The 26,294-nt window shown below is 44.2% G+C and overlaps 1 protein-coding gene across 2 annotated transcripts in view; it reads right to left on the bottom strand.

The window, feature by feature from the left end:
* Positions 1–8,959: 8,959 nt before the first annotated feature.
* TIAM1 (TIAM Rac1 associated GEF 1) overlaps positions 8,960–26,294 on the bottom strand; it is a 106,767-nt gene continuing 89,432 nt past the window's right edge. Inside the window, exons 15-26 of one of the 2 annotated variants that reach the window (XM_032197828.1) lie at positions 24,567–24,746; positions 24,073–24,141; positions 23,595–23,720; positions 21,344–21,452; positions 19,030–19,209; positions 18,781–18,899; positions 16,830–16,938; positions 15,553–15,611; positions 14,480–14,582; positions 13,640–13,727; positions 12,609–12,781; positions 8,960–10,677 (exon numbers count right to left, since the gene is read on the bottom strand). In XM_032197828.1, coding sequence (XP_032053719.1) covers positions 10,193–10,677; positions 12,609–12,781; positions 13,640–13,727; positions 14,480–14,582; positions 15,553–15,611; positions 16,830–16,938; positions 18,781–18,899; positions 19,030–19,209; positions 21,344–21,452; positions 23,595–23,720; positions 24,073–24,141; positions 24,567–24,746 — 1,800 coding nt within the window. In that variant the 3' untranslated portion in view covers positions 8,960–10,192. The remainder of the gene's footprint in view (positions 10,678–12,608; positions 12,782–13,639; positions 13,728–14,479; positions 14,583–15,552; positions 15,612–16,829; positions 16,939–18,780; positions 18,900–19,029; positions 19,210–21,343; positions 21,453–23,594; positions 23,721–24,072; positions 24,142–24,566; positions 24,747–26,294) is intronic. The other variant, XM_032197820.1, reaches the window with a different exon arrangement.

Genomic DNA, 26,294 nt, shown 5'->3' with positions numbered 1-26,294 from the left:
ACTAACGTGATGCAACAAACCACACCGAGTTGTGATATGATGTGCCATAAGTCACAGGGCTTTGTGCTCAGCACTCAAAGGCTTGTACACCAGCGGTGCTGTGATAACAAGACTTATTCTCCTGTGTTGCCCTGCCTTTAGTAACCCAGAGAGCTGCCATGCCACGAGGAGAACTGGTGTGGAACTGCCTCCACTACCAGAAGAGAGCAATTTTCAAGGGGTTGCTATCAGGTAGATATATCGGCATCTCTTTAACAGACAGTTTTAGGAAACAAACATGATTCATGCCCATGTTATCCACAGGCACAACAAGGCTCCCTCTAAATGTCGTAACATTTTGCATCGCCTTAGACTGAGCTGCATCTGTTCAGGAACACAGCTGGGCTGTAACCACTTCCTACATGCCCACTAACGTGTCTGTGCAAGCAGGCAGAGAGAAAGACAACTGGGATCGGGAAGGGCAAATACACATTGCCAGAAATTATGCATTTCCATCAGCACCAAGGCAGACAAAATGCTGGCACCCCCTACCACACTGTAGACAATGTGTGTTTGTTTGAAATGCAGTGTAACACAGAATATAGTGCATGTCGTGTTCTGTTTTCTCCTTAAAGATGGAAAACAAGGCTGCTTTCTCTCTGCCTTACAGAGACTTATATATCCCAGCCTCCAAAACAGCCCCACAGAGGCGATCGTCTTCTTGCTTGATGGGATAAATTTATGTTTGCTCTCCATGAAGGAGTTACGGTGGGAGGAACTTCCCCTGGCCAGTGGTAGGCCTGACCACAACTCAGCTCTCATTGTGCTTTGATTTTGATTTACTTCTTTTTAAATCGGGGCTGTCAGGGGTACACTGAGCCTGCCAACTAGTGATACCTTTTTCCAGCTCATGCCACAACAGCATTTTCACAGAGCAGGAGGCTGCAGCGTCCCCATCAACTGCATCACCGTGGTGCCGCATGGGAATGGCAATAGCCAAGTGTGAGAGCTCACGGTACAAACACAGCTTTAATAACACCAGCCGAAAGAGCTAATGCAAAGCCTCCTTGTCGCCTTCAACCCCACTGCTGCTCCAAGGGAAAGGGCTGTACATGTAATGGGTTTTTACCAGCCAGCACCTGAGCACGAGATGTTTACATGGGCGCAGGACTGGTTTGTCAGCATTTCTGTCTCACGCTTACACCGTGCTGTATTAACAGTCCCTTCAGGCTCAAATTCAGATGAATTTAAATTAGTTAGCAAAGTGACATTGTCCCTTCGCAGGACTAACATCGGTAGGTTTCAGAAGCACACTGCATACGGCGTCTCAAGGATGTTCACAAAACAACCTGCAAGCGATGTAGGAGCTGTAGGAAGAAAATGCTCCATCAAAACCAGGTGTTACAGGGCCACTGATATGGCCATCAGCTTACAGCTGGAGAGAAGCCCTTGCTCAGCTGTAGAAGCAACATAGGCAGCTACAGTTTGGGAGCAGCCTTCATCCTTTATTTTCCTTAAATGCTTTCAGGACCAGAGTGGGTCTGAAAGCTTATTCGGTATGCTTTGCTTCCCACAAGCACCTGTTCTCTGGCTGGAGATCAGTATTGCACACTGGTGCTGCAGCTTTTACACATAGCTGTGGGATTACTTGTCCATGTTATGATACTGCTCTAAACTTCTGTGTTTTGGGGATCAAGGTTTTATCATCCTGTAAGAGTCTTCCTCATTCCCCAGTAGCAGTCATTCCAGGGATGGGACATCTTCAAGGACTGACAAAGTACTTGGAACAATTAATAGCTTTGCAGAGCATTAATTCATTTGATTCATGCCAAGCACACCCTCTGCCTATTAGTGCTGTGTATGTTAATGCTTATTTATCAGTGCAGAGCCATCAGCCAGCATTTTACAGCGTGCATGATTTCTTTATAGTCCATTCCTAGAACTGTCCAGGTGAGAGCAACAGCATCCGTGTGGGTTTCCAGTGTCAGAGCCAGCAGAGATCTATCCCTGTGCTACAGACCTGAGCATAACACAGGGCTAAAACATGGCTGTGAGAGCTGGGTACGGTGAAATTAAAATTCCTGGGAGTGGGGAGCCCCTTGGCAGCCCAGCCCAGCTCTGCGTGGTGTGGTCTGCCACAGCCCTCGCCATGGAGCAGGGACACACTCTGCAGGTTCAGGCTATCCAGCCTCAATTCCCCAAAGTAAAACGTCCTCCCCAGACCTCACCAATGCTTCCAGAGAGCAGATTTAATCCCAGCACGCTCTGGTTTATTTTACTTTTAACAACGGCTCCCTCGTTACTTTCTAAAGGGGAGGCAGGGAAAGAAGGGTCACTTACAAATCACTTCATTACCAGCCACCTCATTTTCTCACACTTTGAGGTTTCGAGGGGGGCATAGGAGTAGCTTTTCTTATCATTTTTAAGTTATTTGCTGCCTTTATCTCCTTTTCTTGAACTATTATTCCAGTGTATAATTCAACTAATAGCCTGTTATTGCAGTGACCTTGAAGAAAGCTGATGCTCTTCCTGTAGTTGAGTCTTCTAGCTGCTTCTTCTATGATCTAAAGGGCTTTTTTATGCTGTATTAGGAGCCTGGGGGAGACGAAGTGGATTCTTCTGAACTATATTTCCACTAATGCCAATGTTAAGCATGCCTCCACATCCCTCTGTCTTCTCCAACAACAGGTTTGATTTCCAAAACTCTCTACAGTGGCACAAATAACTCTTGAATGCTCTTCACTTGCCATTTTTAAAGACATTGGAGCATTACTCAAAGGAAACTTCAGTGATGCCAGGTTCTTGTGTTGGCCCACCCAGCCAATGTACAGCCACGGAGCAGGGCATGCCAGAGAGCCTGTGCAAATCTGCAAATGGTGGGTGGCTGCTGGCTACCACAATGCCCTGCAGACCCTGCAAAAGCAATAGGGCGAGTACAAGCCATTTGTAAGACATGCAGGTACAGAATCAGTTTCTCCTGTATGCAATACTTACATCCATAACCCAAGCACCATCACCGTGCTGAGCACCTGGCCACCTTCAGCACCTTTCCCTGCTGGGAGGTGCTATCCTGTCCCTTCCCTCCTTCCCAAATCCCTGATGAGCTCCTATGGTCCCTCTGGGGAGTCAAGACAAAACACTGGGCAGCCTTTAGGGAGAGCCTGCCCTCGTTAATCAGGGAGGATGCCCACCGCTCTCAGGATCAGTCCTGCTGCAATTAGTGCTTGGACGACTACAGAGATACAAACCTCTCTAATATCCCTTGAGGAGTTAATTAAGGGGGTTTAATCTCCACTGAGACGAAGCGGATCCGGATCTATCCCTGCAAATTACTTTCTCCAGCCGCATGACGCAGGGACCACCCAGCGCCCTGCGCTGCCCCGTACCCGCGCAGAAGTGCCTTGTGTAACGCAGAGCTCGACTACCGACAGAGCACGTGTGCCTATTTATTTATTTATTTATTTTTCTGCTTGTTTGCTTAATTAAAGCGGTCATTAAAGCTGGCTTTTAAAGCCAGTTCGAGATCGGGAAGCGGGAGCGAAAGGCAGCGCATCTGCAGGGGAGGAGCGACCTCCGCTGGCCGGGGAGCGAAAGGAGCCCGGGCACGGCCGGCAGCGGAGCATCCCCGGGGGGTGAGCCCTGGGGCAGGACCCGCTGGGCTCTCAGCACCGCAGCCTCTGCAGAAACACAGAATTTCACAGAATCACAGAATTTCTAGGTTGGAAGAGACCTCAAGATCATCGAGTCCAACCTCTGACCTAACACTAACAGTCCCCACTAAACCATTTCCCTAAGCTCTACATCTAAACGTCTTTTGAAGACCTCCAGGGATGGTGACTCCACCACTTCCCTGGGCAGCCTCTGCCTCTGCTCCTTGCCCCAGAGCTCCTGGCTCCAGAGCGCTGCTGCTCTGCCTGCAGGGCTGAGATGTCTGCTGGGTCCCAGCTCCAGGCCGAGGGGGATGTTGGAGGAGAGGATGGCGGTGGCAAGAAAGGGGTGAAGAAGACTTTAAAAAGAAGAAGCTGCCCCCTTTTTAAAGCGAGGCTCGTGCCATGAAACACAGACATGGTGACCCTTCAGCATGGAGGGGTGCTGGGCTCTGCCCTTGCCCCGTTTCATGCACTTGGGCCTGGAGCCTGCTCTCCTTCCCGAGGCAGGGCAGCAGCACTTAGCATTCAGCTCACGTGTCTCTGCAGCCTTGTGACTCTCCCTTCCTGGCTTTGATCCGGTTCCTGCAACAGTAATTAATTTCAGGCCCTCCTGCCCCCCCCCTTTTTTCTTCCTTTTTTTTTTTTTTTTTTTTTTTTTTTTTTCTTCAGCATGCTATTTCTAATTATTCCTTCTTTCCTCGGGATACCTGTTTCATCTCGACCACGTTTTCCCCGAGAGCAGGTTATCTGGCTCTAGTAACAGTGTGTGATTTCACACGGGTCACCAGCTAATTGCATGGCTGTGACACGGGGCCCCAGCACACCTCTCTAGCTCACACCCTACCAGAGCCCACCCTCAGAAATGCATTTGCCTCTCCAAACCGTGCACACAATTGCAGGAGAAAACCACAGGAGGAAGTTTCCCTCGTGCTTCCTCTGTTTCAGGCAGGCTGCTGGCTCGTGGTAGCTCAGTGATTCTGTGCCAAAGCAGTGGGGAGGATTTCAGCTCTGGCACGGCGAGGTGCACAGCGAGCCGGCAGGCACGAGCCACTTGTCACCGCGTGGTGCCTGCTCCTCTCGCTGTGTGCTGCTCGCTGCCCGGGCCCTGCCTCGTGATCCTGCTGCTTCACTGACTTCCCAAAAGTTTCGGATTAGGCTGGCAGAATCGCAAGCCGAAAATAATCCTGCATTAAGTAACAAACGTTAACTTGCTGCAGGAGATGCCGCAGGTATAGGAACTGCTGCGTGTACCATAGGACATTTCGATGCAATTTATTTTCCATGCCTTTTTACTGTCATCCCCAAGGGGACAGGGCGCTCTGCAAAAAGGTTTATAAAATTATGGATGGTGTGGAGAAAGTAAGCAGAGATTGACAGAGTTTCCTCCAATGCAAAATAAATAAATAAATAAATTATTGGGAGTCAAATGAAACTCTAGTGGGATCAAAATTCATAATGAGCAAAGGCTGGGGGCACAGCCCTGAGCGGGAAACAGGCCCCGAGGCTCCATGCCAAAGGATGTCTGAACACAAAAAGTTTCTCTGGCTTCAAGGGCACACTGGACAGCCTCCTGGAGCAGAAATTGTCGAAGATCTCTTAGACCTGCAGGATGGGGTTCAGCTGCCTCGTGCCATCTGAGCTGCCCCAGGACTCCCCGCCGTACTCCAGCTGCCCCTCGGGGACAGCATCACCCACCTGAAGCTCCTGCCTCCTCCTGGCCCCACACAGACGGTGTCTTGCACCTCTGGGGAGGCACCAGGAGGCTGGATGTGGGCAGCAGAGTTGACCTTGGGCTCTGCAGGATGCCATGGTCTTCTCAAGTGCCTCAAGGTACTACACGGTGAAACAGCACCACATGTCTGTGTTTAGGCAACTAAATCCACCCCTTCTGATGACATCCCATTCAGAAAGACCCTTAAAATGCATGGAAGCTGGAGTGCAGTGGGGAAGCATCACAGATGTTTGCTCTGTTCTTCCCTTGACACAGGTCTGTGGGTGCTTTCTGAGGCAGGACATGAGGCACATCTGCACGGGAGCCCTGTGGCATACCCTACCCTCCACTGTCCCCTGCAATTAATCTCTCCCAAGAGGTCCCTCCTTCAAAGTAGCTGCGTTTTGGCTAGGATGCTGGCCTTAAATGCCTACCAGGCTCTGGGACATGGGAGTAGCACCTTTGTGCTAAACCAGGGTGTTAAGGGGAGAATTTCTCATTTCAAGGATTCTGCTTCAAGTGGGAGAAGACAGAATAGCAGAAAATGTTACTTTTGAGTACCTAAACTTAGTTTAGGAATAAGTTTAGTGATGTTTTTGCAGCAGGGTCCCAAGGATTAATGGCAGTCAGCCATTGCTACTATCTGCTGTGTTTGATACACATGGGACACTGCAGGAAATGCACCTACATCCACACCAAGCAGTTCTCACTGGGGGTGAGAGGACCAGGACAAGGTGACTTACAGCCCCTTGGGTTGGCTCACCCCCACAGCAAATCTGTGTTCCTGGCATATACAATGGAAGACTCCCATCAAGCTTTATCTCCTAAGAATGTGTCCATTAAGTTTCATCACAGTATTTTCATCTTTTGATACAAAATTCTAGTTCACAGAATCACAGAACAGTTTGGGTTGGAAGGCACCTTAAAGACCATCCAGTCCCAACCCCCTGCCATGGGGAGGGGGAAATGCATCACCCCTTTCCTGTCACTAAACTGATTGTGAACAGAGAATTGAAAGGAGGAAGCCAGACAGATACTGCAGCGTATTCCCAAATGTACACAATGGACAAACAATCCCACGCTCCCTAGGCAGTCAGTATGACTTTTTCATCTTTGTTATTCCGCCATGAGACATGATTCCTTACTACTTCTGGTTACTTCCTTACATTAATGAAAGGGAAACATCGCCCAGCCTGATGGATAACCAGCCTTCTGCCATGCGTTTCACTGGTACCATGGGCTCGCTGCGTGACCTTGTGTGTACTCCTCTACCTGCCTTCGTTTGTCAGGCTTAAAACGGGAGCAATTTACCCAGGCCCTAAGGCTACTGTAAGATTTCATTACTGCAAAAAGCTGCTCCAGCTCGTGACCACGTATGACACAGGGGTGATGTGTGTTACTAACAAGACGCAGCCAAAGGAAGAGAAACCGAAGAAGCAACCTTTTAAAGAGTGTCTTTCCTCTCCTTACCTCCCCAACAATGACGGGCCTCAGCAGGCTCCCGAAATGCTGGACTAGATTTGCTCAGCAGCACCGACACGCTGACAGCCTTCAGTCACCACGCAGGGCAGCTCTTGTAATTGCAAAGATTGAAAAGGAGAACTCTACTGTTCAACACTTTCTCAACAATTGTTCAGAATGAAATTAAAGGGAACGGAAAGCAAGCTGCGAAAAAGCTTACGACATCAGGAGTGGGAACAGGAGCTGTGGGGGAGGCAGCGCTGCTGTCCCCACGCTTATTTGGCCGCATTTCAGCCAGCAGCACACAGGCAGCAGGGTCACATCCTCGGCGTGTTATTTGCAGAGACAACCACCTCAGAAACAAAACACTCCCTGTGCTGTTCTGAAGCAGGTGCAAGCAAAGCAGGCCTTTGAGGAGGCCTAGAGAAGACGACAAACTGCCTGCTGAAAAAGAGTTAAGGGCAGCACTTCCCAAACCCCAACGCTAAGGGGTGCCTGTGCTGTGCCCACTGATGACTGGGGCCCTGCAAGGCTCTTGTAGCAGCACAAGCAATAAAGCCCTGGTTTCTAATAAACCAGTTCCCTGCTCCTTATACTTGGAGTACAATTCAGTGCCCCAAAGGGACCAGCTTTGGCCAAACCAGCCACAGCAAGACTGGGGAACTCTGCAAATATCAAGAGAATTCTTCTGGCATTTGCTACTTCCCCCCCTCCACACTCCTATTTTTTTTAAAATACCTACTTATATTTCTTGTGAGCATCACAGAAAAAGAAACAGGCATAACTGGTTATGAATATAGTAGAGAAAATGGCAACTCTCACGTCTGTAAGACATGAGCTGAGCCCTACCCACATCCAGTCTGCACGGTTCAGACCTCACGTCTTTCCTAAGCTACAGAGGCTGGCGGGGGGGGAAATACAAGAGCTACGCTAAAGCTTTACACTTCCCACCTATCAAACCCTCTGTGTAAGGCTTGATATGAGATAAATTAGCTACATAATACTAATTTTTGATGCAAGGCGTGATGTTATTGCAGTGGGACGAGCTCTTTGTATACAGTCTGAAGGCCGCAGTCAGGTGCTGGAAATACTGCAGTAGCCAGTAAAAACTAAACCATGGAGAAGATGAACGTGTGAACACAACCAAACATCACACATTAAAGAGAGGTTATGGCTTTTAAAATAAAAGTTCATACTTGTTCACGTTTGTTCTCAGGTAAACTCACAAGCAGGCATTAGCATGCTTTTCACTCTTGTTTCGTTAGAAGATGAAGTTTCACACGTTTGGGGAAAAGCGTTGATAGTTAGACTTGAATACATTATTTTAATATGGCTTAGGCTGCTAAAGCAGGGAGAGTGATCCTGCAGGCTTCTCCTGCCAGAAGACATGCTCCTGCTTGCTGTCATCGAGAAGGACCTGTCTCGGAGCACATATGTACACATACCAGCTGGTTTTTTTTTCCTCCAGTATTTTATTTCTGACAGGCATTTACAACGTTCCATTCATAGAACTAAAAACATAAAAATAGACCTTCTTTCAGCTTATAAAAGAAATATATAAGAACCTTTGACATAGACATGTCATGACATTATGTACAAGAACAACGGTACCTTTCCAGTACCAGCCTTCCAGTATTCCAGAACTGACTGTATTCCGCTGGGTACAGCACAGGACAGCTAAAACCTCTGCTTTTCTAGTATGCTGGGACACAACTGACAGGTGGGTGATATAAAACAATGGCGTGATAATACAAAGGGTATAGAAACCTTTCTAAAGCTTTTTACGAAAAGAAATGAGAGGATAGCAAAAAGTTAAAGAGAGAAAGCTATCGTAAGAACAAGTATAGTGCACCAGAAACCAGAAGGGGGTGGGGGGCAAGGCAGGAATGCTAGCTGGGACACAAAGACAGTGATGGATTTCGGGGGGAATAATTTTCGTTATGTTTTAAAATATAGTCAGAGTGGATTTTATAAAATATAATCCTAAAGCTATTATAAAATTTCAGGTTTTCAAAGTACCTACCAATGTGTCAAACATCAATAGATACCAAAAAAAGAAAACTTCATATAATCTTCCTTTTTTTTTTTTTTTTTTCCATAGGTGAAACTGAAATGGGAAAAGCTATATAAATCTTAAAAAAAAAAAAAAAAAGTGCTATTTTGTGTTTTGTATTTGGAAGTTACTTAAAAACCTTTTTAGTCACATTTTACCCTGTTTTAGATGTTTAAATAAAAGATTTAAAATGCTAAGGAGGTTTGCTTGTTTAGAACTTACTCATATTCTATTGCAGTGGAAAAGCTTTTATAAAGGAACGAAAATACACTAGTTTCACCCACAGCAGGAGAGTGGATGAGGTCAGTTTTTTGGCCATGAATTCCCTGTCCCCTATGCCCAAACTGTGTCAGAGAAAGCAGACCAAACGAATCCATGATGTTGCTGCACTAGCTCCAGCGAGGTTACACCATAGATCGGTTTGCTCCACTACAATTCGGTCATGCCATTTTATTCTTTTTATTATCTAACTAAACTCCAGTCTCAAACATATACAGTAATCCTTTTCCTGAAGAAAGTTATACCTAAATAAGAGTTTCCAGTTCATATTTTAATATAAAAACCACCTTTCCTAACCCTCTGCAAAAAGCTAGCCTCGTATCCTAGACGTGGAGCTAAGCTAACACTGTAAAATTCTTATCCCTTTGTGCCCCTGCATCTCAGGTAAAATACAAAAAAATATTTCTTCAAGTGTTAAATTCGGGTCTCTTAAGAGAGTTTGGCATCTTTATAACATTATGCAAAACTAGAGCTTCCAACATTGACATTAAATTAGACCAGCCACAGACCAAGAGGACTTAACACAACATAAATCCCAAACCTTTCCTCACACATCCCTAAAATACATGTATATTCTCTTACATTTAAAGAGGGAAAAGTAGTAAGAATACTGCAACTGTACAGGTTAAAAAGGCAGTTTCCTCATTAAGGAGATGAATCTACGGTTGACGCTTTACGGTTAGAAAACCCTTTTTTTTGTTGTGCTATTGGATAAGCTAGGTTGCTGCACGTAGGTTAAGACATCCAGAGTAATTTGTTTTCCAGTGATGATGTTCTCCCCACACTTAATTTCAGCCCCTGATTATGTTAGAATAAATAAAAGTGTGTGAAAGCCCTTGGTAACGTAAGACAGGACCTTAAGCTTACTCCGTTCCAAGTTTTGAGCGGTTTACAGTTGCCTAGAGTGTGGCCGCATGGCTTTGGACCAATTCAGCTGCCGAAATGGTGTGTGCAAGTGTGCAATCTACGGGGACCGGCTCTTGGCGGTGTGCCGGGGGCGGGCGGGAGGGCGGGCAGGACGGGGAGACCTACGCATCCAGGCGGGGAAGGGGGACCGGTTTAGAGCTCCGTGTTGAGTTTCCTGCTGGGAACAAAGTCTTCGCGCCTGACCCAGATGACCTCCTCGCCGTGGCCCTCCACGTCGCCGTTGATGCCGGTCAAGGCCGCTTGCTTCTTCAGCTGGGTCATCCTGGAGGCATGCGTGTCCATGGCCGGGCGCGCGCGGTCTCCCCGGCACGGCTGGCTGCTCGTGATGGAGGCCGCCTGCAGCCGCTCCCGGAGCTCTCGGTCGGCCACGGCGCCTCTCACGGCCTCGCAGTACTCATCGTCATCGCTGAGGATGTCCGTTTCCTTGATGTCCTCCTGCTCCTCATACTGAGCAAGGTCAAACTGTTCCTCTACCCAGCGGTCAGTGTCCCCACTGTGCGTGGGCTGCTGGGGCTCTTTTTCGGGGCTGCTCGCGAAGACGGCATCTGAGTCAATGGTAAACCTGTTTCGGGCCAGCCGCCGCCTCCTCCTCCCAAGAGACTTGCTTGGGGCTGACACTGTGCACACACAAAGATAAAACCCCAGAGGCTTTTTACACACGGTACAACTCCCTTTAAAAAGTTAGTCTTCCAAGGGCCCTTTATTTAACACCGCTAGGCACAAACCAGGGCAGACTCCCAAGAATGACCTAGTCATTCAGCATCCTCCCTGCAGGCAAGTCATACTTCACTCAGCTCCTCGGCACAGGTCTCTCTCCAGCTGAAAAAGGAGTTTCTGCTACTCAGATCCACAGTTGGGCTAATGGCCCACAATTACTGTTCCTCCTAAGCGGTAGGCAGCCAGCCAGCACAAAGTGCATCTGTTCAGCTCAGCTTCTCAGAAGCAGCTCCCTGCTGTCAGTACACAGCAAAACTCAACTAGCCTTACACGTCGATACGGCAAATTGCTTTGTCTTGGCTAAGAACAACATTTTAGGCTTCCAAGTAGCTACCTCCGTACTGAAGGTGCTGGCATTGTTGCTTTATGGGAAAGTTTCCCATCCAGGTTCTGCTACTCCCTTCCACACTTTCTCCTTACTAGAGAGGAAAAAACAAGAAAACCAAAGAAGCCTTTCAGAAGTTCCTTATGCAGCATCAGCTGGTCTGCTAGCTTTTGCAACTGGCCCAATTAGCAAATTCACATCTTCTGTGTTGGAACATTTTCATGAGAGGCTTATGAGACAAAGCAGGGGATGAATCCTGCAGCCAAAGGACCTGCAGGCGTTCCAGCACTTTATTTGCACACACAGGTAGCTCCATCACAAGCAGGTGAACTCCAAGGTTACAGTTTGTCTCCCGCCACTAAACAGCACCTTAGCACTTGCAGTTTTTATTCATTGAACTCTAGCAGCTTGAGGGGAAAGGGTTACACTTTAATATCCCTGACCCTCAAAACACGCATCAAGTTCAACAGTTGCAAGTCTCAACTATAGGGAAAAGTCTGAAGATTTTAATTGCAGCAGAATTCATCATGCAAATGCACTGCCAAGCCAAACTAAAATAAGTTTTGGCATCTACACATCAACCCCACAGGCTGACTGAAGAAGCACTGTGGTAAAACAGGATGCATTTTGGTCCTCTGAATCTTCTTACTTAACGTTTTAAGTGCCTCTGAGGCTGATCTTGAGGCTCTGAGGCATCACCTCAAGTCAGAAGCCGTGCTGCAAATGTTATTGGTCTGGGCAGCCTATTACAGAAGAGGAACAGAAAGCCTGGTTGTCTACATTGCTGGATCTAATGAGCAGAAAAAAACGGACCGGAACAAAACACGCAGCAGTGCTGTGTATTTTCCAGTTGGAATCAAGTGTTTCTTCCCTCCATCATCTAGTATTCTGAAAGTGAAACCTGCTTTTCCCTGGGATTTTCTCATTGCTTTTGCCTGAAGTCAACCAAAGAGGAAAATCCGTGGTTTAGGACAGACCATTACAAAAATAAAGCATCAAGTGCACGCCTCTCAAAAGTGTGAGAAGTACAAGAACGTGCCCTCTAGCAATAGAGCTGAAAAGGCTAAAAACGGAGGACATACAAAGCTGTCTCTCCAAACCACATCACGCACAAGAAAAATCAGCTCCCCCAAGTGAATTTTAGTTAAAAGTGCTAGGGTTAGCTTGAAAACTCTGTACATGCTTTTGTTTAAGAAATATGCAGCGGGCTTCTGTTTTGTTCAGCTGAAACCCATTTCCAGATTAAAGTGCACAGCCAATGGGTATTGACAGAAATCCTGTTTCTTCCTTCCATGCCAGAAGGACTTCTCTGAAGCTGAACCTTGAGTGCAAAGCAAGGTAAACAGAGGCAATTTAAGGCTCTCGAGGAGGTGAAGCATGGAAAAACAGCAGTTTTTACATACACAGGAGAGAATGCCAATCCTAATACACAAGTATCAGATACCACCACGTCTTACAATGGTGCTGGGGTTACTGGGATCTTGAAAGTCTGTAGCCCTACAGTACCTGCCCTGTTCATGGCTGGCCTTGCACCTTTTAGAGCACACAATCTTTTTCCACCAAAAGGGACATATTGCTGGGATGAGGGCAAACTTTCGGTTTTAAGAAGCTGTCTTCTGTGTTTATCCCGCAGAATCGAATGCACTGCCTTCAGAAAGTCCTTCCTGTGTTCTGGTGAACTGAAAAACAGGGGAAAACACAAGAGGCAGAGTTATCTCTTGCAAATTGCTGAAAGCTCACTGTAAATAAGATAAATAATAATCAGTACTGTAATTTAAAACTGAAGACTGACTGGCATACATTTCCCCAGAGAAGACTCAATTTAAATCAGTATTTTCAAGGCAAAGCTAAATCTATAGTAATTGCAATGGACATCCAAGGAAATAAATACTCTGTATGTTAACAAAACATTTAACCATTCACTCCTTGAGCCTTCCTTTTCCTTCCAATACTAACCACAAACTTTGCTTTCTCCGATAAACATCAAACTGACCTATAGTGACTAATTCGATCTCAGTTTGTCTTCCATAATCACACACCAAGACGTAGCCCTGCAAATCTTTACTACCTAGTAGTGGGAACTGGCTTGATATCAGTTCCGTGGGACCCCGGCAACCTTGCATACCAAGTTCCGATTTGGAGCCTAAAACACGTCAGGGCAAACACCGTGACACTGACAGACAAAATTCATTTAAGAAAGTGGTAATGCCCTAAGAACAGGGGTTGGAACTTGTTGGCATGGAAGGTCAGCTGAACAAGACATGCAAATATCTACCTAGCATAATGCTGGAGTTTAGTTGGGTGTAAATCTGTCAAAGAAAAGTTGTAATAAGGACATTTCCATACAAGTGCAAGGCTGATCACATCTATGCCTTTATCATTAGGACTTTATGAAGCTCTGCCTGCCAGAAACGAGGTTCTAACACCCTCTGCTCACTTCCCCCACCAGCTGTTCCCAGACTGCCTTAAACAAATGACATAGGCAAGCTGAGATGCAGAGATGCAGCTGCCACTAGAAAGTTTGGAAACACACTTACCTACAGCAAAGGTGAAACGTTCTTTCTGGCCTGCCTTCAGACTCAGATTTAACATGGACAATCTCACATACAGAATTGGTCTCTGCATCTGGAATGAAAAGTAAACTGCATTTCATACATCAGGTTCTCATCATAAACCTCAGTTACAATATTTATTCCATTACCCTAAAAAAATGGTTTAAGACTGTCTGAGACAAATTATACACTGCAAATATTATTAACTTATGGATGAAAGCCAGCAGTGGGGAAGTGGCTAAGGAAAGAACAAACACCTGAACTGGCCAAAATCTAGTAGAACTTTGTATTCAGTAACTCAGGCCTATAAAATATGGGGGGGGGGGGGGGGGGGGGGCGGGAAGAACAGCTCTTTGGATATTTCATATAGTATTGTCACATTTTACAGGCATAACTTCTACAGGCAGCTACACCCTATGTTCTTTCCACTTTCACTTATGCAAAAGAACAGGAACATATGTTAGAAATATCGAAGTTTTAAACAATAACCTTCACATGAAGCCATCTACCACAAGAATTCACTAGCCCCATTTTCTCACAGCTGCAAGATATCCTTCAGGACTTGAGAAGAGGAACGAAACAAACCAGAGTCAGCAACTACGTCGTCCTGTTTTTCCAGGACCTTGACTGCCTTCAAAAAAGTACTGACATGGCAGAGATACAGAATTGGAGCTTCTGCCCCCTTCTTTTCTGTCCAGAGCTATTAGATTCCTTTCTCGGGTCCCCAAAGCTGCATACACACGTACTAAGGACAAACACCGATCAGCAAACGTCCCCAAAACAAACATTAAAAAGACTGCCAAATTCATGCAGCTGGAACATTACCTGCACTTGCCAATGCTCGAACCTGCAGTGCTTCCAAAGGTATCATGTGGCGAAAGCGGAACGGATCCCAGTCTTCATAAATTGAAGCTCTATGTGATCCTCCCTGGAAGAATTTCAAAATACCCTTAAGAAATGAGATACCTTAGGATATTCAGACACCAAGGTCTCCATTGCTTTGCACTAAAAGTGTCCAGCTAGAGACCTGTTGCAATTCTTTTCTCACTACAACATCTCAGTAACCAGCAGCACTGAAATGCCTGTCTATGAAGATCTTGCTAAATTCCAGACAAAAGCAACCTTTAGACCAATCAACTCCTATCAATGCCTTCAAAATTTTGTTTGCAACTAATCCTGCATTCTCACCTTCAACTGTACACATACTTATGAACATGCATTTGTTTTGCTTTGGTCACTCCAAGCTTATTTTATGTCCAGTTAACCTTAAAAGATGACTATTTCAAATAACGCTTTTGGTTTGTGCCACGTGTGGGAACCAAAGTGTTTCCTGTAATACTATAAACTGTGTTCCCTGTTGTAGAAAGTCATGTGTTCATTGTCAAGCTTAGCTTTAACTTCTAAATTCTAGATTCTAGTAGGATCCACTGATACAGAGTGTAGGCATACCTAGTTCAGCTGAAAGCAGCCAGCTCTTGCTTAGTTGCATGTTATACTTGGAGATATTAATAGCCAGAACTGAAGCAAAGACATTGTGCATCACTAAGAAAGCCAACAGACAGCTCTCGTGTTTGATTCATTAGCACTGGTTGAAGAGCCAAATGGAAGAGACATGCTCAAGGTGGTACCTTGTTTCATCAAAGTCCACTCCACGGCATAAAATGGATGTCGCAGGCAACACGGATAGTCCAGCAGAGAGCAAAGGATAAACTAAACGAACACTTGCAAAGCACTGAATAGCAGGCCACTCAGAATTACTCAAATCCTCGGTTGTGTGGCAGGGGACAAGGACCACATATGCAAAAGCACGCTCTCACACCACAGCTTTAGGGAAAGTAGATCTTGATCACTGAACTACAAATGTACACAGCATCACAGAAATAGTTAACACAACTTACAAGTTTCTTCTTCTGTTTGGAACCATCCTTGTACACAAGGACCACAGCTGTTTTGAACACTGGAGAAGAAAGTTAAAAAACAAAAGCCATGTAGTCAATAAGGTTGGGAATGGGTATCCTACACAACCAAGCTCACAGACCTTTCAACTCCTCAGACAGCTCTCAGCTGAGCCAGGGAGGGAAGGCAGGAATAATCCTATCAAAAAAACTAAGCTCAACAGCTTTTAGCATGCAAACACAAGTTTCAAATGACTTGAAGTAACCTAAGAGTTGCCAGTTATCTGAACAACTGTTCAAAATCCATCAGTTCTATTAAAAGATAATTAAACAAAAGTAATCTGCCTGGGTAAGTCCACCTCAGACTAACGAGCAGCATCCCACTACATGCTGCCAGTCATCAGGTGAGACCACACATAGGCAGAATTTGAAATCTGAACCACTCCCAGGTGGGGAACAGTGGTCTACACTGAATTAAGAAGTGAACAACACCTGTAGGCAGAGGTGCAATTTGATTCTCTATTATCATGTAACATCCACATGGAGTTAGAATTTGTCTTTCAAGACTGTTTTTCTTTGTGTTCTCTTCTGTCAGGCCTCAAACACACCCCTTGTTTTAGAATTGAATTGCACAGACACTTTATTTTGGACTAAACACACACTGACTTGACTTCAGTCTGAGAGTAACAAATGCATGATTTGAAAGTATAAGTGCTCATATACCTTTCCAAAGAACCACGGTTTGATACAGTGGAAAGACCTTGAAATCTATGCCAATAACAGTTTCAATTTCTCTTTTGGCCACCCAAGATACAGTTCTTGGAGGAAGACAGATCACTCCAGGACTCTCTGGGAGTCCTGGCCTAGCTTTAAGACCACCAAAATTTAGATGCTCGGGTTCTTTTTGGCAAAAGGCACGGAAAGAAGAGGCAGAGCCTCTTCAAGCGTGTCCAACAGGATGTGAAGCAGAGTTACATGGTACGCATCAGACTACTGAAATGTATCTTCCCAGATACAACAAATACCTTTCTGCATAGCTCTCAATTTATAGCCTTGGATATGAGTTTAAGAAATTCTTTCACTATTAGAACAGTCATCTCCAAATTATTCACCAGATTTAGATCAACACAGAACAGAATTTGACCATTACAGGGACAAACACAGTTTTAAGTTCCAGCCAACCCTGCAGAAGGCAATGCTCAGCTACCTTCAACAAATATCTGCTAAGGCACATTATACAGTCTTTTAAACATCTGAAATGAAATTACTAGGATACAAACCAAATGCTGCCAGCTCAGGTTCCTTCTTCCATTTCCCTAGCGAAGCCGGAGGATTAAGCCATATCACGGTATTATGCAAGAGCAAGTCCCCCATAGAAAGGTCTGCAACCTGCCAATCACAAACACATGCACAAAGACAGAATGTGTTTCAGTTCAAAGTTTTCTTCAGTTCTAGAAAACTTTCCTGGACTTGATTCTTAAATAAACAAACAACACAAGTAAATTTTTGGAATAAGATATTCAACCAGATGACTGCATGTATGTGCAAACAGACTCTGACAGTTGGCATTAGATGCACGTAAATCTTTAATTGGTTGGCATAGATTGGGAGAAGACAGACAGAGAGCCTAGCTCTCACAATTTTATAAGTCAGGGCTTGCAAAAAAAAAAAAAAAAAAAAAAAAACACAAAGGAGCAGAAAAGCCACACTGGATGTTTTCCTTATGTTTTTCTGCTCCTTTGTCCATCTTCTCCTTCACAAGTTTCTTGCTATTTTGTTCAAACATTTAAGCATAACCCCATCACACACACACAATTTGGGGTATAGTTCAAAGACAGCACCAGGTGAAGCAGTCACAGCAGCTTCCTCACCCCCAGCAGTTGCCATGGTTCTTGATTTTTCCCAGATTTTCACCTGAGGAAGACATATTGCTAGAAATGGACTAATAAACAAGTTCAGAATGACTGTTGGGAAATGCATACTAATGTCACTGCAGCAACCAGATCTTTCTCGTTGACGTCTGATTGCCTGAAAGTGACAATTCAAGGGCTATCCCCAGTCTAGGGGCCATCTTACACAATTTCTCCCCCACTTCTCTCTGTGAAGTCTGCCTTTTGCAAAAGGATAGCACGGAGAGCACCAGCAGAACAATCTGAACTCTCCCTGATAACAAGAGCAAACACTAAGATATGTTTGTTGTGCCTTGGTGCTCATTTGGGAGAGGCGACAACTGCTCTGCCAACAGAAGTCCTTACATGCTTTCTCCAATCCTTCTTGCCAGCATCAGCAAAGGTTTGGCAAGGGCACCTGATCTCTGCCCTCTACCCTCCATCTGCTTCTCCCCAAAGAAGATGGTGCCCAAGACACACCCCCAAAACTTCTCCAAGACCGGACCACTCAATCCCAGTCCCCTCTGTGTCCTGTATTTACCCAGTGACTCTTAGGCTTGATCTTCATCCCAATTGTTGGCAAAAGCCCACAACCATTACTTCCTATGGCATGTCTCTCCAGCATTCACCCATATCACTGCTCACATCAGCTCTTCAGCACGTCTCCCCATCTTCCTTCAAGTCTCCCCTGACCTTGCCCATTACTGCCCACCACTCTCCTTCACTTCACTGATGGACCGAAAACCTACATTTTAAATCAGAAAATGGGGAGTCCAGCTCTCAGTTTGAGTTTTCAAGACATCTTCCACAGGTTTCTGAGATGGTCACCAAAGGCTGAGCCCACATTCAGCCTTCACATGTTTCAGTATGTGCTCTGTGACAGCTAGACCAAAGCCCAGGGCTCTGTCACATACCAGGTCTGCTAACACTTTCTAAAACAGGAACAGTAGTTTCTCACACACTGGATCTCACACTTTGATATCTTTAAAGTGACTAAAGACTTAAGTACAGACTCGCCTCAGCACATCAGACCACTAAGATTGTTGGGGTGAGATTGTGTGGAATGAGGAGAGTCAAGACAGACAAAAAGGTAAACTACATGGTCAGAATCCCAGCCCAGCAAAGCACAACTTTCTAAGAGAATTAACCCACTTCTTTACATCGGTCCCACTCACTGAACTGTACATGGAGAAGCAGTTTTTGAATTGGATTGGGATTTACCTGTTTACACCAGGACCTACTAAAATGACACAACAGGAAACATAAGCATTTGATAAAATTTAACATTCATGATACAGACACCAAAATATCAGCCTATGTCTTCTAAATTTGATCATGTTACCTCCTTTTTTTCCCCTGTTTGTTCTGCTATGAGTTGGTCAAACACCGCCCCATATTCCTCATGGATTTTCTGCATTTCATTAATGTGGCTGGCAACTTTGTTCATTGTTTTTATGGCCACTAGAAGAGAGAGAGAACAAGGAAAAGAAAAAAGCTATTTTTAAACCTCTGAGAAGAAGGGTAGGAGAAAGGCTTAGAATTTAAACAGGGAAGTTTAAACAGAGAAGAGGAATGTAATTTAGGTCCTTACCATCAAGGTGATAATGTTCTTCACTGTCTACATCCGTCAGAGCAAAGAGCTCCTTCAGCAGGAGAGGGTATTTCAGTATCCGCTGGATGGGTTTGATGAGGTAAGACTCTAGTGTGGAGGAGTGCTGCCGTCTGGGGTTCTGAGCATCCAAAAATGCCTTGAAAGCAGTGTCCGTCTTGGCTAGGAGATTAACATGAAGCAATTGGGTAAACTGGAAATAATAACAGCTGCCCCAATAAAGTGATTTTTCCAGCTTTAAATTAGTTTATCCAGACATTTTGCAAGGAACTGCAGATTTATCAGATCCACATTACTGGATTTCTGCACTTCAGGTTTTGTGCTCCTGACACTTTACCACAGAGATTCTACTTAGGTTTTAAAATCAAGCACCTACACACTGTACCAAAATACACAGTTTTTGATTTCACTATCCATGGTATTTCTGGCCCTGTAACTATTTTAGAGAAGCACAAATTCTTTCAATCACCTGCTTCCTTAAAGAAAAGGCTCCGTTGGATATTTGTAATAAGTCACAGTAATCATGAATCTAGTCTGACACGTATACCCATAATATTGGCAAGTCTGGGTTTTGTGTTTGTTTGTTTTTTAAATATCATTAAACTTTAAAATGCAGTAGTGAACAACAACAAATAAATCAAGAGCTACTAAGGAGGCAGGAGGCAGTAAATTTATACATCTTATGTTGATAGTGCAGGCAGACTGAGTACCTGATTGCTATCATCATTTTTACTGTACTGTTACTGCATTTCTAGAAATACTATTTCCCCTGTTGCTCCTTCTACTAGAACATACATTTGTACAGGGAGGGGAGCATGGATAAGGTAGCAGTATTAGACATACAAGTTATTCAGTGCAGAAATAATTCCCCACAACTTATTTAATGGGAGCCACATTCCCTGCTCAGGTTGGGTGGTTTTCTTTCTGTTGTTTTTTTTTGCTTCATCCCTCAGGCAGTCACCCACCCTAATAAGGCAACTTCAATTTCAAATCCAAAAAGTCACCTGCACCTCAGCTGAGGACACTAAATTACACTTAAAACACGCTCTCAGGTTTTAAAGGAGATTTAGATTTCTGGAATCAAATATGAAGTTCTGTTTGTCTCATAATTCAAGCTCAACCATTTTTCATTTATAAAAATAGTCAGCAATGAAAAAAAAATCACTAGAACTACCTAGTCTATGCCCTTAACATTAAGGTGAAACGGATGCCAAAAGGAAGCATGAACGTAACTAGCAACAAATCATTAATTCATGTATTCCACAGAGCTGCCAACTATTCTTTGCAGCATAGTAAATGAAAGTTTACAAGAAGATATGAAAGAAGTTGCACAGCAAAAAACGAACAACCCAAGCAACAACCCACAAAACCCTTCGTATTGACAGACATCCAGATGTCTGGATATCTCCCCCCTTAATGGCAGAGCTCCTACAAATGGAACCATCTGTTTATGTTACATCTCAGCCAGAAATGAATTGCATGAAGCAGCGCTAGCTCTAAGAGATTAACAGTTTTATGGGACAAAAACCATCACTCCAAGGCAAGGGGGCTGGCAAGCACTTATATGCCAAACCACAGTTCATTCATCTCCAATTCAGCAAGCCAAGCTCTGCTAGGAATTTGTACGTGTAAACTTCTCAGGCAAATTGGATCGAAAGCTAGAAGAGGAAGAGAGGGGAAAGAGCACGGCGAAGTTAAAACATTTAGACAGCTTCCATAAAACAGTCTCCAAGGCTCGTCTTTTCCTAGCAGCTGTCAGCATTCAACCACATTTGCTGGAGCTTCAATGGGATTATGACAAGCATGGATTCACTGCACGTTCCCTAAGAGGAACCAGAGGTCATCACCACTTCTGGTTCCAAAATGCATAGTGACCCATTAGTGCAGGCCACATTGCCTGTTTATGAAGACTTTTCATCCCCCACATGACTGAAGAGAAACTGGATGTGTTGGGGGAGAATAAATAAGAGTGGAGGAAAAACTGCATGCAACGTTAGCCACCTGTTGTAATGAGTTAGTTGGGTATCATTACATCAGTGGTGGTCTAAGAACATCCATGGCACAGAGCAATCTGTGAGCCTGTCAGGACAGACAGACTTAATTCCTCAAAACTGCAAGGACTCCTAGAGAGCAGCCAGGCACACGTGCCCCTACTCCTCAAGCACAAATCTCTCCATGTGGTCTCTGGTGTACAGTAGACACATTTCATCATCCACACAGCAGCTTAAAATAGCCCAAACCAATGTGTTGCTGCCACAACTCTTTGTGGTCTGTTTGACCAGCACACCGCTCTTACCTTTCACCAGTACTTTTGGGACTTTTGTGTGGCTGGCACAGAAGGCACTGTACAGCTTGAAACGGTCAGCGTAGTAAAGGAAGGATCCACCCAAGGAAAATAACACTTTCTAGGATTAAAAAAGAAAGAAAGAAAAAGCACAGAATGTTTTTTTCCTCCAACCTCTATAATGGGGTAGAAGCATAGGGGAATAGTAGAGATGCATGAGTGAGATGGAGCGTTTCCATTTAGCTTTCAAATGACAGACACTGCCTTTTTAGAATATTTTCACACTACCTAGCAGAAAACAGGACCAGCCTTGGCACCTGAATCCAACCTTGATACAGCCTATGTTGTTTACATAATTAGCAATGTTCCCAGTCAGGCTGATCTGAAGGCGCATCACCTAACAGGGAGCTAGGTTCACAGCCCCACAACTGTATTTAAATGCCTGAGCTTAAAACCTTCTTGTTTAAATAATGGCCATAGGAAGGACTGGATGTATCCAACTTTGCAGTGGATCAGACATTGAGGAAGTGCAAGCAAGACGAGCATCCCCCTGCACAAACACAGCAAGTCCCCTACCCTGCTGAAAAGGAGTTTGTGTTATGGGCCAAACACAATCCTTCCCTCAGATGACTCTGTCTTTGGCTCCACTACCCTCTAAGGAATAAGAGAGTGGCATGGGAGGGAATGTGATAACATATAGGCAGCTGGCCTACAGTTGGCTGAAGAAAACAAACTACAGAAATGAAACCAAGCCCCGAAGTCCCGTTTTGCATGCTGCTTTCAGACTATGCCCATAGGACAGAAGTGAAAATGAAGTTGGTACACATTTTATGTAAAGAGGTAAAAGTAGCAGTACTCAGAGCACAATTCTTTCTCTCCATAAGGAGGAATTTTAACAATTTTTCTCTTAAAGGTCCCAGCAGTGATTACAGAGGCTTCTACCACTAAAAAAATGTATTTTCATTCCCCATTACGGGCATGTGTCCTACAAAACAAAAGCGGTGTTCTAGTTAGGACAGCAGCACTTAGGACTGATGCTGATTTTAAATGAACACCTGATGGCAAAAATTGCATTCACACACACAAACTTCTTTCAGTAGTTCTTCCAGGGCTATACGTTAGCTGAAGAGCAATCCCAATGGAATTATTATTATTCATCAAGACATCCTGTCCTCTGCCAAGGTGAGTTGTCAAAGCATAGGTAAAATTCCCCAAAGACTAAGTGCTGTATTAGCTACTTGCCATAAATTCAGTACATAACTAGAAAAAGCATAAAACAATTCCAACTTCCACAATTTCATATGTGTATGTATATATATATTTATACATATTATATATATATATATATATATATGGAAAATACACATCACAGAATCACAGAATGGCTTGGGTTGGAATGGACCTTAAAGATCATCCAATTCCAACCCCCTGCCATGGGCAGAGATGCCACCCACTAGATCAGGCTGCGCAGGGTCTCATCCAACCTGGCCTTGAACACCTCCAACACCTCCAGGGATGGGGCATCCACAGCTTCTCTGGGCAACCTGTGCCAGTGCCTCACCACCCTCTGAATGAAGAATTTCCTCCTTCCCTCTTTTAGTTTAAAAACATTCCCCCTTGTCCTGTCATTATCTGACTGAGCAAAAAGTTGCTCTCCATCTTTTTTAAGGCCCCTTTAAGTATTTAAAAGCTGAATTGGAAAAAAATATATATATATAGGAGAAAAAATATACGTATATATTTTTAATGCAGTATATAGGCCTTTAGTTTACACTTCTACATTTCACATACAGGTGCTGATACCCAGAAGTACTTGCTATATAGTTCTGTTATGCACAAAAAACTAGATGCAGAACTCAATTTATGTTCTGAACCATAGCCCTAATGGGTTTCTGAACTACTGCATTAGGCTTGTCAGAACAAAGATTTTATGTAATATTCCATTTCTAGATTCTCCTTACAGCTCGAGACAAGAAATCTCACAGAAGGGCAAGAATAGCATCCCGAAGCACATGGCATGACATATTCCTAGTGCTCCATACAGTTCAACGTAACATGAAGTACAATCAATCACAGATCTTCAAATGGTCTCAGTAATAGCTCACAATTAGTCTCGAGTGTAAGTACATATAAGTTTTCACATGCAGACTGACAGTAGCCAAGACAAGTATAATGAAGCATGTCAGAGGACAGCTTCTGGGATATTTCATCATTATGTACAACATCAAAATGTAAGTCTACTCTGAATGTAAATAATGATTACCTTAAATTGCTCAACTTTCTCAAGCTTTTCCAGGTCTGGAACCAGCCTTACTCCATCTTCAAGAGTTTTCAGGAATTCTACCTGGAATGCTACCATTTCAGTCAGATTCCCAAAGAGAACATCCAGCTAATAAGAGAGAAAAAAAAGCAACATGCTCACTGTTAAGTGAAAAAGCAACATGTATCACTGTTAAGGTCACTTTGCAGGTAAATCATCTTTTTTAGAACTTCAGTAATTCTCAGTCCAGTTACACATGGATGTGTGATGTCAGGGATGAAAAACACTAACTATCCATTATTGTATAACGTGTTAAAATAAAAGCACGACATAAAGGTGCTGCTCAATCACCTGTTTTAGAAGAAATTGAATTCTAAATTTCTCTGTAGACCTCACTGGGACTAGCAAGCCAACTCTAGGGAAGTGGAGTACTGTGTGCATGTAAGCTATCTAGCAAAAAGGTAAGGAACAGTTAGCATACCTCATCTGGTGTGAGGAACGTTTCTTTCTGTAGAGGCTTCAGATATCTCTCCATCAGACAGTTCAAGTCCTAAAAATTCAGAAAAAGATTCCCATGTTGGTTTCTTGAACTGCTTCTGAATATATATTGAAGTGGCTAAGACCACAGTTTTCCAAGCCTACGCATGTTTCCTCCGCACACATAAAACAAGAGTCAAATTTCACAGAATTTACAACTGTGTAAAAGGAAACATCTACATAGTTACCCACAAAATCATGGATCACATGGAATGTTGTTCTTCTGCATATCAAACAAAGTTATTTCAAAATGACTGAATGAATTCTGAATGCCTACTTATTTCAGAGATTTGTTTAAGTTATTATTCTAGTGACAGATTATAGCATTGCACGTAAATTGACAAGAGATACATGCACGGATTTGAAGCAGAAAAGAGACTAACAAAATTTTCCAGAAGCAATATTAGCAGACTGAACCGACACACTGAGATCCCTTACTTTGACATAGGTGCGCTCTGTTTCCAGAAGTTCACAGATAACCTTTCGCAGCTTATCCGCGTCTGTGAGCTGTCTCATGGTGGCCAGCTGGGGTCCTGTGAATTCCTGAGGATGAGCACTTGAGTCAGAAGGGTTCATTTCATGAAGACTGCGACAGAAAGCAGCAACCTGTTCTGTACTCTTTAAAAAGAAAGAGGAAAGGCTAGAGGTAATATCTTAGCCAAGAGATAGAGGAACAACAGAGCTGAGAAGCCTTTGCAATTACACAGTTGCAGCTTGGAGGCTTTTTAATAGTCACTGAAGTCCAGAAGTGTAGACATCATTTCATGCATCTGTCTACTTTATCTTTTAGCAACCCAGGATAAGGGAAAAAAATGCACAATCTGAGTTAACTGAAGTGCTGTTCAGAAACATTCCCGGTTTCAGATAAGCACAAACTTTAATAGGCTTGTCCAGCACTTGCAATTGAAACAAACAAATGGGCCCAAGAATTGAGAACTAAAAATGACTGTGAAAACAAAACCCTCCAGCCCTCTGCAGTTCCCTAATCTACTCTGCAGCAGTCCTGTGAATGAATGGCTGTGTCAGTAGAGCCACGGAGACAATGCAGAGATAGAAACCCTTTCAGCTGTTTTAGGGGAAGCAGAGCCATCAGGGTAACCAAAGCCTAAGGCTTGAAATGCAAGCTCTTTGGGAAAGTAGCTGTATTTTTGTTCTGATCTGGAAATACCCCTTGCAGGGTGAAATTCCTCCTTGTAAGCCATTTTCTTTTTTCCTTTTTTTCCCCAGAGCTGCTACATCTAGCTAGTTTCTTTAATGTTTAATCATCTGACTCTATATAAAGAGAATTATCCTCTCTTCACCTCCTCTAGTCAGATCTCCTACTTGCATCTTTCATTTCACTGAGAAGTTTGGAGCAGGAACAGTCTCCGGTGTCAATGACGACAGCCCCAGGCTTCTAGGATTGCTAAGGCTGCAGCGTGCCCTATCTCCTTCCCTCCCCAAGACCTGAGGAGGGCACGGGAGGGAAAGGAGCTGCTTTACTTGATCACACCTCTCTAACCTTAATCCTGCCACAGTATCTTAATCCAGATTTACAGACTTCCAGCAGTGCCTCTATATCCCTCCAGTCCACGCTAAAACTTCCTGAACTTACCCCAAATTATCATTTTCAGAGGATACAGGGGCAGAGAGGGCAGAAATGGGGACAAGTTGGGAAGAAAGAGAAAAAAAAAGAGAGAAGAAACAAGCATACCATCACCTTACTGTTTGGGGACCCAGCCCTGCCCCCTGGGAGATGACTTCCACCAGGCAGTAGCAACAACAGCATCAGGAGCCTGAAACACCCCACATCTTCTGATGAGCACATGCCAAAAATGCTCCACATTTGTTGGGCTGCAGAGCCTGCTCACACACGTTTTCATCTAAGTTCACCTACAAGGCTACACAGCCATGAATCCTGAGAGGAGCATTAACCATTTGAGTGGCAAGTAAGGGATTTCCCTCCAGAATAAAGTTCCTTTCCCTAAAGGTACCTTATAGCTGTAAATGTTCACCCACATTTACCACTGCAAGGTGTCTTGTTCTGCAAAGGATAATTTTCTCCAGGACACAACTGGAAACAGTGAACTAATTGCAGCTGTCTACACAAAAATGCCTCCTGGACACAGTTTCCTAAAGGAAAAGTATTCATCTTCAGAGTCTTAGACTTAAGCTCGTATCAAGAAG

This window comes from Aythya fuligula, chromosome 1 (assembly GCF_009819795.1).
Source record: "Aythya fuligula isolate bAytFul2 chromosome 1, bAytFul2.pri, whole genome shotgun sequence".
Taxonomy (NCBI): domain Eukaryota; kingdom Metazoa; phylum Chordata; class Aves; order Anseriformes; family Anatidae; genus Aythya; species Aythya fuligula.
The sequence above is the reverse complement of the archived record's forward strand: the minus strand, read 5'-3'. Positions and strand labels throughout refer to the sequence as shown.